At 35.2% G+C, this 10902-nt stretch overlaps 1 protein-coding gene across 1 annotated transcript; it reads left to right on the plus strand.

The window, feature by feature from the left end:
- Positions 1-281: 281 nt before the first annotated feature.
- On the plus strand, positions 282-1364 carry LOC104106506 (serine/threonine-protein kinase BLUS1-like). Its single transcript, XM_009615072.3, has one exon. It carries the CDS (start codon positions 282-284, stop codon positions 1362-1364), a length of 1083 nt encoding a protein of 360 aa, XP_009613367.1.
- Positions 1365-10902: the final 9538 nt, after the last annotated feature.

A 10902-nucleotide genomic window follows, 5' to 3' on the forward strand; every position in this document is an offset into this window, starting at 1 on the left:
CCATTCAAAAGAAGAAGAAAAATTCAAAAGTGGAAATATTAAAAACAAACTTAAAAAAAAAAAAGAAAAAAAAAGAGGGCAAGAATCATAACGGCTTCTTGAACTAAGGCGCGCGGAATAACTACCCAAAGAGCCAAAGCTATCGTCCCTTTATTAATCGTATAAATACATATTCCCATCTTCATTAACTTCTCTTCCTCCCCAAATCAATCCCAATTTTCTCAACTTCTGATTTTCTGTTGAAGAAAATAAGCAGAACCCAAAACATCCATTTGAAAAAAATGCGTAGGTCTAAATCATCAGGTCTACCAAAAGATTATCAGCCAGGAAAAGTTGGCAAGACCATTATTGATCCAAACACTAAGGACACTTACCTTCTCAACAAAGAAATTGGTTCTACTTCTGATGGTTGCTGCCGAGTTTACAGAGCTTTACATTCCGAATCTATGGAAAATGATACACTTATTCCTTGTGGCCACGTCACTTTGAAGACGATAAACAAGAATCATGAAAATGAATGTGTGGAGTTGCAACTAGAAGCACATACGAGTTTTACTAATCCTCGTGGCAATTTAATAGCAGTCAAGAATTATTTCGATACTAATGAAGTTTTATGCGTTTCATTGCCGTACATGTCAGAAGGATCTCTTCGTTATATTCTCTCGACTCGAACGCAGAAAATTTTGTCAGAGGATTGTATTGCTATTGTTCTTAAAGAATCACTTCTTGGTCTAAAAGATATCCATCTTATTCGAAGGGTTCATACAACTTTCAATGCTGGTGATATTTTAGTTCACATTGGTGATAGTAATGGCGAAATCAAGATCAAATTAGCATTTGCAGCATCAGTATATAATTCAGAAAACATCAATACCGAAGAAGAAGAAGGTGGTTCCAGTTCTTCTGTTTTTTTGGATCTTAAGAGTATTTCTAAATGGGGTGCGGCGCCAGAGGTTTATGAGAAAGATAATGCTACAAATGGACCAAAATCTGATATTTGGCTATTGGGAATAACGGCATTGGAATTAGGTTACGGGGAGTTACCAGTGAAAAATCGTGAAGATTTGGATTGTATAATCAAGAAGATAAGGGAAAAGAAGAAATTGCCAAAATCACTTGAAAAACTGCTGAAGAAGAAAGGGAAAGTCAAGAAAGCTTTGGATTTGATTAAAAGAAAAGAAAAGGTGTTTTCAGAGGAGTTTGAGAATATGGTGATTGAATGTCTTAATGAGGAACCAGAAAAGAGGCCAACTGCTGATCAGCTTCTCAATTATCCATTTTTTACTAAGCAAAGAGATATGAAAAGGTTTGAGCAATTTGTGTTGAACAGTGAGAATAATTCAGATCCTACGTCTGATAATTGAAGATTTAGCGTTGAGCAGTGGAAGATCAAATTATAGTATTAGACATTTACTTTCATACACTGGTATTAGTAATAAGAGCAGAAATTTAGCAATTTAGATGTATAGCATATTCAGCAGATTTTGGGATTAACGTTGATAAGTACTGCTTTGTTTAGGCATGAAATAGTTTGTTTTTTTTTGAGTTTGGGATCATATGGTATACTTTATACACATGAAATTGAATAATTTGCTGGATTTGCCGTGTGACTCTTCCTCTGCTTCTTTTTTCTTCTGCTCTTTGATCATCATCTATAGTGATTTTATTTGGATGATGCTTTTAATTTGTAGGTCCTATGAATTATTGGTCACTATTTCTGGATGATACCGTATTTATTTATGCTTAATTTATTTTGAATGCCAAATAAAACGTGCTTCTCTAGTATTTATATTTTAAGAATATAAACCAACAATTATAGAATACTAGCTAGAAAACTTAAAAACTTATATATTTTCCACCTTATGTATTCGTTATGTCTAGTATACTAATCTAAGCTAGTGGGGGGAAATTAAGTAATTTAGCTTATACTTTATCTGGAATAATACCAATAGGAACTCATAAGAATAATTTTGAACTTCTATCGATTTCTTTGTTTAGATGAAAAATTAATAAAAATGCAAGGCCGTGCAATTTAGAATTTCTGTTCTCCATCATTTTATACCACATGAAAAGATCTTCTAATTCATAGTATAACTTTTGGTTATATCTTCGTTCACTAGCATATTTCACGAGCAAAAAACTGAATTTATACTTGGATATTATAAGCGTGCAGCAATATTAACGAGATTCTCTTTTATTTTTCCAATAAACAACCAAAGTTTGCAGCGATCCCATTGCTTTGCGGATACTGCATGAATATATGTATATTTGAAAGAACAGTTTATTACAATATAAGCAAGATTAATTCAATAATCAATTGAAGTATTTTCTGGAAAACTCCTAATACACTTAAGCTAAAATGGGAATACTTGAAAAGGTTAAATTTATGTACACTGGTGGTATATAATATTTTTACGCCGTCAGGTTAAATTAACACACAACAAGATAGTTGTCTATACTAATCCAAATTTTCTAACATTGAAATCAACCAAGTAGCTTGTTAATAACCAACTAAAATATACTGACACAGCGTAAAAATTACTTAATACTAGTACTATTACATACGTTAAATCCTAGTATTAAAAAGCATAAGAGAGGGTAAATAGAAACTTGAAACTAAGGAGAAATAATAGAACGAAGAAAGGTACAAAAACCAAGTAAGTAATTAAGCATTACTCTATGAATAGTTGTCGTAGCTTTCTTGACTTTAATGAAGTAATCTTGAGAACAAGGCCAGGGAAAACATCATCATCATCATTAATCTGAGTATTTTCTTCCAATATAAAAGGATCGTTACACTTATCAGATATAGTTTGAAGACTTTCTCCTTCTTCAACTACGTAAATTTCATCACATACTTTGCTCCCAAGCAGCTTCATATTGGATTGATCATCTTCAAGATTTAGAGCTTCCAAAAAAGAGAAGTTCAATGTTGTAAGCAACAAAAATAGAAGGAAAAGAGAGGAATAGTAATTGATATTTGCTGAAAAAGACATTCTTGAGGAAGCCATGAGAGTTGGAAAGAAAGGAAAATGGATGTATATATAAGAAGATTGAAGAGAAGTTGTGTTACTTTATTAGTAGTATGTGAAGGAACCACGTTGTGTAATGGTTTGGGGAAGTGGGGATTGTGGTAGTTATACATTTTCATTTTCTTTTTTCATTTGTTGGATAGGGGATGGTTTTTTTTTTTTAATTTTAATGTGACATTTTCTAATCGATTCCAAAATAGCTTGAATTTTTCTTTCTTAATAGACTTTGACTAATTAATTAAAAAATATGAACCTAGCGTTTGGTCATAAATTTGGTTGATTTTTGAAAAAAGAATTGGAAGCATACATAATTATTATAGCACATTTTATAACTCGTTGCATGTGACCAAAGTAATTAAATCTTCCATTACTTTTCTTACCAATTACTAACTGCATCGAAGTTAACTTATTCTGAAGAAGTGGAGTATTTTCAGGCTTTCTTTTGATCCTTGTTCTCGTTGCAAGCATTTCTGAAAGATCCTAAATTGTAAAAACCACACGTAAAATCATTCAAGATATTTCAATGCTACAAAGACGTTCTAGGCATCAGCTAGTTAAATTGAAAATAACCATTGGTTGACAATTTTAAGCTCAGATACCATTTGAAAAACGAGAACAAAGAGAACATACTTATTATTGTAGACAATATAAAAGAGCTCTTCTTATATATAAATTTAGATTATTAAAATTAAGATAAGTCTAGACAACATGAGGGAAAAAATTAACTAATAAGAAATCAAAATATAAGAAAATTTAATTATGACATAATAGAAAAGGATACAATCCTTGTAGTCCGGACCTCGCGCATAGCTGGAGTTTAGTGCACCGAGTTGTCCTTTACAGTCCAGCCCGTATCTTTTATTTGCTATGAAAGATTTTGACACATACATTATGAAAATTATTTAATAATACTAATCATAAGGATTATCTGACTAAATTGTTATTATCTGCTCTAAAACATTTTCTAGAGATAGATAAGATCTTTAAAAAAAAATTATAACTATTTATCGGAGCAAGGATAGATTTGAAAAAACAATTAATGTCCTTTTGTTTCTGTAATGACCCAACCGGTCATTTTAAGTTTTAGAACCACATTCCCCTAAATAAAACTCCTTATATGTGCTTTTATTGATTTATGACTTGCAGGGATAGTTGGTTCGAGATTTGGAAGTGTTCGGGTTGAAATTGGAACACTTGGTTCCTTAAGTTGGCCTTAGAATGCTAAGTTTGACTTCGGTCAACATTTTGAGAAAAAGACCCCGGAATCGGGATTTGACGGTTTCAATAGCTCTGTATGGTGATTTTAGATTTAGGAGCATGTTCGAAATTTTATTTGGAAGTCTGTAGTTAAATTAGGCTTGAAATAGCTAAAACAAGAATTTAAGTTTGGAAGTTTGACCGGGGAGTTGACTTTTTGATATCAGGGTCGGAATCCAATTCCGAAAATTTTTATAGCTTCGTTATGTCATTTATAACTTGCGTGCAAAATTTGAGGTCAATCGGACTTGATTTGATAAGTTCTGGCGTCGTTTGAAGAAATTGAAAGTTTTAAAGTTCATTAGGCTTGAATCTATGTGTGATTCATGTTTTTAGTATTGTTGGATGTGATTTGAGGACTCGACTAAGTTCGTATGATGTATTAGGAATTGTTGGTATAATTAGTTGAGGTCCCGAGGGCTCGGGTGAGTTTCAGATGCTTAATGGATCATTTTTGGACTTGACTTGATAGCTGAAGTTCTGGTTTCTGCAGGTTCTGGTTTCCTTCTACGCGATCGCGTGAGAAGGTATGCGATCGCGTAGGGTTAATTGGGTAGCTAAAATTTTGTGCTATGCGATCGCGTGGGTGAGTCCGCGATCGAGTAGGTTTGGCAAGTTGTGCTATGCGAATGAGTGGCTAAGACCGCATTCGCGAAGAGGAAACGAAGCAGAAGCTAGGCCACGTGCTTAATGCTTCGCGGTCGCGTGAGGAGGCTCGTGATCACGTAGGCTTGTGGAGACTGTGCTTCGCGATCGCATAGGATTTTTCGCGATCGCGTAGGGTTATTTTCTGGGTAGAAAAATTTGTGCTACGCGATCGCGTAAGTTGGTCCGCGATCGCGTAGAAGGAATCACTGGGCAGAGAGTTTAAGTTCTGAAAATGGGACTTCGTCCCATTTTCTATTTTTAACGATTTGGATCTCGGATTTGGACGATTTTTGAGAGATTTTCAGAAAAATAACGGGGTAGATATTTTTAACTCAATATTAGTTAAATTACCCAAATCCATCACTATTTTTATCATTTAATTGGTGAATTAAGTCGGAAAAGTTTGAAAATCCTCTTGGATAAATTTGAGGATTTGAGGGCCGAATTGTTATCTGAATTTAGTAATTTTGGTATGGGTAGACTCGTGGTTGAGTGGGCGTTCATATTTTGTAACTTTTGCCGGATTCCAAGACATGGGTCCCATAGACGATTTTTGAGTTAATTTCAGATTTTATTAAAAAATATAGTATTTTCTTATGAAATTGATTCCTATAATTTTTAGTGATTGTATCGAATTTATTTTGGCTAGATTCGATCCAATCAGAGTTGGATAATCGAGGAAAGGCCTTTTATTGGATTAAATTGGAACAAATTGAGGTAAGTCTCTTGTCTAATCTTGTGAGGGGTAAATTACCCCATAGGTAATTAAATTAATAATTGTTGTTAATTGTGGGGGCTACGTACGCACGAGGTGATGAGAGTCTGTACGTAGCTACTATCTATGCTAAAGTCCGGGTAGTTAGGAATCAAAGCATGAATTATATGTGTAAATTGTATCCTTTATTTAATTAAATTATTTGAAATATATTGTGAACTTTTTAAGGAAAGATAGTAAAAGATGGAAATCGTATATACTTAATTTTCTATTTAAATTATTTAATTATTAAAAGAAATTGTTCATTCTCCCGAACTTATCTTAAAATAAATATACTCCTTCTGAAGGTACATAAGAAAAAGTCCATCTTTCTTGTAGAGCGGGCCGAACGCCTCGGCAGGATAGATGCATCTATGGATCGCGCCGCACATCCCTCAATAGTGTACACGACACTCTGGATCGGGCCGTACGACCTCGGCAGAAACCGTGCCTAATAATAATAACTACATGATACTTTGATAGTTTATTGCAGCTTGTAAAACTAATTGATAAATTTATTGGAATTGAAGGAATTTATTTAATATATTGAGAATTATTGCATTTGAAGGAATTTAATTATTTCTACTGGTTAAAGAAAATTATTGTAAATTCTATAAATTATGTTGATCTAGATATTGCTATTTTTATCTTATTTATTATTATTGACTCTTAGTGAGTGTCAAAGTCGGCCATCTCGTCTCTACCACTTCGAGATTAGGCTTGATACTTACTGGGTACACGTTGTTTACGTACTCATGCTACACTTCCTGTACTTTTTTGTGCAGGATCTGAGGCAGGTACTAGTGGAGGACCTATCATCATACATCCACGTTATCCAGAGGCGTAGTGGTGAGCTGTCTTGCTGGGCCGTTCTGTAGCTACCAGTGCCTCTCCTTGTAATTTTATTCTGTCTATTTTTATTTCAGACAAAATTTGGGATTTTGTATAATCTACTAGATGCTCATACACTTATGATACCAGGTCTTGGCACACACATTGGTAGAATTTGAAATTGTATTATTTTCTTGGATTTAAGTTAATCAGTATCTTTTCTAATTTCTTTAATATTGCTAGAAAAATAATAAAATTTCTTAGAAAATTATTCTGAAAATAATTGATATATGTTTAACTTATTAGTTGGCTTGCCTAGCTGTAGTGTTGGGTGCCATCACGATCTATAGGTGAAATTGGGTCGTGACAGTTTTTCAAAGGGACAATTATTTACAAATTTGTTTGGCTAAAGTGATAAATAAAAAAAAGAGAAATAAAGTAGCTAAAAACTTACCCACATAGAGTATTTAATTTACACTTAATTAGCCAATAAGTTTATGCAAATCATTTATCTTATATACACAAATTTATTACTTAACCATATCAAAAGAAATATATTTTCACTTTAGTTATTAACTGATATGGTTAAATTGATCGATTTGATGTAAACACTGAATTTGGGGTCGAAGGAAGTACTACTTATATTGTTAACCTATATATATCCTACTCCTCTCCATTCCAGTTTACTTGGCAATATTTTTATTTTTATTTTGTTCCAAAAAGAATGACAACTTTTTAAATTTAGAAATAATTTAATTTATAATTTTATTTTACCCTTAATAATATATTTTTATAGTCACACAAATATTATTATTTTTTTAGAACCACAATTTCAAAGTTTGATGACTACAAATATTAATTATGTTTAAGACTACTAATTTCAAAAGTCTTTATTTCTTTCCTAAATTTCATGTCTATTCAAACTTTGCCATATAAATTAAAATGGACAAAGTATTATATTATAGAGAAGGATAGAGGAATGAATCCATAGTCCACCGAGTATATATATCCTAATATTTTGTGGAGAATGGTAGGAGGTGCACTAACCTTAGTGGCGTACGCATGGATTTTCATAACCGGTGCCAATATTTGAATAATGAGTGAAGGAATAAAGCATTATGATGGCAAGTCATGCCATTGATATATCTATATTATATTAAAAATACGAAGGCCCTTAGCTGTAACGACCCGACCGGTCGTTTTGAGAATTTAAGTCTCGTCCGGCGGCATAAGCCCATGAGCATCTTCGTATTATGTGTATTGATATCGGGGTCAGATTCCGATTCCGAAAGTTGAAGTAGGTCTGTAATGTTGAATATGACTTGCTTGCAAAATTTGACGTCATTCCGGGTTGATTTGATATGTTTCGGCATCGGTTGTAGAAATTTAAAATTTCAAGTTCATTAAGATTGAATTGGAGGGTGATTCGTGATTTTAACGTTGTTTGATGTGATTTGAGGGTTCGACTAAATCCGTATGGTGATTTAGGACTAGTTGGTATGTTTGGTTGAGGTCCCGGGGGCCTCGGGTGTGTTTCGGATGCTTAACGGATTGAGATTTGGACTTGTGTAGTTGTTGAATCTTTCAAGCTTCTAGTATAATCGCACTTGCGGTGGGGTGACCGCAGGTGCGGACTCGCACATGCAGAAAGAGGAGCGCATGTGCGGTTTGGTCAAGCTTGGTCTGTGGGCGCAGGTGCGATATTGGCCCGCAGAAGTGGAGCTGCATCTGCGGAAGATGGAGCGCAGAAGCAGACGGGGCCTGGAGCGTGAGGATCGCAGAAGCGGAAGATATCCATAGGAGCGGGCGCACAGGTGCGGCCCCTTGCTCGCAGATGCGGACTAGCCTCCTTAAGTCATTTCCGCACTTGCAAGGGTAATTCGGCAGGTGCGGTGTTGCAGGTGCGACCGGTGGTCCGCATATGCGGTAATGCCTGGGCAGAACCCGTTTAAGCGAGGGTTCGAGATATTTGGCCATTTTCTTCATTTTTGAGCTCGGGTTGGCGATTTCTTGAGAGCATTTTCGAGGGATTTCGTGAGGTAAGTTCCTTGTGCTTATTTTTGACCAATAATCTTGCTTCCCCAATTTTTTTTCCACCTAGCTAGTATGTATTTAAGGTGGAATTTCAGAGTTTGAGGCTAGGGATTTAAAGAGTTTGATTTTGGATTTTGAGTGGAATTTAAGGTCGGATTTTGATAAATTTGGTATGGTTGGACTCGTGAGTGAACGGGCTTTCGGATTTTATAATTTTTACCTTACTCCGAGACGTGAGCCTGGGTCGACTTTTTAGGACGGATTTCAGAATTTTTGTTAAAGTCTTGATTTCATTAATTAGATTAGTCTATTGTAGTTGTATTTATGATATGTAATTGTTTTTGGCTAGATTTGGGTCATCCGGAGTCGGATAATCGAGGAAAAGGCATTGTTACCGATTGATTGAGCTTGATTCGAGGTAAGTATCCTGCCTCACTTCGTGTGGGGGAACTACCCCTTAGGATTTGAGTCTCTATGCTAATTGTAGTCCGTGTACACGACGTGACGAGTACATGCTCGGACTTATTTATTGAGAGTTAGCCTTTTAGGATTCTTAGGTTCTTATGTTTACTGAATATGCAGTTGTTTTGTTATGAATACGTTTCTTAATTACCGGTTTCACCTCTGCCTGCTTTAATTAGAGTTAATTACTTCATGATCCACTCTTATTATTTATATTGATTCATCTGTGCCTTAACCGAAATTGTTATCTCTTCTATTTTCATGTTATCTTTCCCCTAACTGCTTATCTTTATTTGAAATTATAATTATCTCTTCTGTAATTATTCATCCTTAATTGAGATTATGATTATCTTTCTGCTACTTATCCTTAATTGAATTTGTTGTGCCTCTTTCGTAATTTCCCGACCTTAAAAGAAGTTTAGATATCATATATCTTAGTTGACTTGTCCTTATTTGGAATCATTCAACTTGTGTTAGCTCCCTTGTTGTTGAACTGTACATTGCGGGCCGTTTTTATATATTACTTCCTTTCTCATTGAGTTGTTCTTATTATGACTAGCATTCTCTATTGTGGCAACTCCTTGTGAATTTATTTCCTCCCTTCCCTTGAGTTCTAGAATTTCTGAGTTGATTTATTTGTCGTACCCTTGTATTAGTGGTATTGTTGTTGTTGTACTTGTTGTTCTTGAATATTTTCTTTGGGACTACGAGGCGGTACCTCGGGAGATTCCCTCTATCTTGCATATTTAATTTGGGACTACGAAGCGGTACCTCGGGAGATCCTCCATGTCTTGCATATTTACTTTGGGACTACGAGGCTTTACCTCGGGAGATACCCCTATCTTTAATATTTACTTTGGAACTACGAGGTGGTACCTCGGGAGATCCCAATGTCTTACATATTTACTTTTGGGACTACGAGACGGTATCTCGGGAGTGTCCTTTATTGACATCTCTTTGTTATGGGGTTGCACGAGGTTTCTGTCGTGCTATTATTACTATCGATATTTGCACATGCGGCGTGACAAGGCGGGATATATATATATATATATATATATATATATATATATATATATGTGTGTGTGTGTGTGTGTGTGTGTGTGTGTGTGGGTTACTCATGTGGAGAGACAAGGTGGGAACATTATTATGCACGTGTGGCGAGACAAGGCGGGCATTTACTTTACTATTGCACACGTGGCGAGAAAAGGTGGGCTATGTCAGGGATTGAGTTGTGATGATTTGTGATGTCCTGGGGGCATTCTTGTTGTTGATATTTATGTAGTGGTACACTTACCTGTGTGAGCTTTATCTTGTGAAAGTTGTGAAAAAACATTCTACGTGTTGTCCGTTCTTTTCCTTATGCTCACTAGCTGGTATGAACTATGTTAGGACACTTGCACAAGTATACATGTAGTTAAGCACTCTTATCGGATAAGAGTTTTTCTTGATATTATTGAGTATAAATGCACACCCGTGCTTACTTGCCTTCTATATGAGAATGGCTCTATTTGGCACGCGAGTCGTCAGTGCGGTTATGAGGTGGAATGAGGGTACAGAATGCCAAGTGTTAGGGTTCAGGTATTGAGACCAGTGAGTTGTGATTTATCCGAGGTTCGGTACCTCGTGGAGTTGTTGACTAAAACCTGATGTGAAAGCGGTTGTCATTGCTGAGTTATTATTTGTTCTTGCTGTATCTGTGATTTCGGATTTAGGTTGTGTTTACGTTCACCTTTCTGTGTCATTATTATGGTATTCCGCTGATACTTGTTGTTTTCCTTTCCTATTGCAATTACTCTATTGTTAGTCATATCGCGTAGTCTTTATATAGATATTATTCTCTGTTGTTTCTATACTTATACTTTGATTAGGTCATTTAGTCCAGTA

The sequence above is a fragment of the Nicotiana tomentosiformis genome, chromosome 8, assembly GCF_000390325.3.
Source record: "Nicotiana tomentosiformis chromosome 8, ASM39032v3, whole genome shotgun sequence".
NCBI lineage: Eukaryota > Viridiplantae > Streptophyta > Magnoliopsida > Solanales > Solanaceae > Nicotiana > Nicotiana tomentosiformis.

What these genes read in the sequence shown, in the direction of transcription:
- LOC104106506 (XM_009615072.3), top strand. Translation starts at nt 282, where the DNA reads ATGCGTAGGTCTAAATCATCAGGTCTACCAAAAGATTATCAGCCAGGA.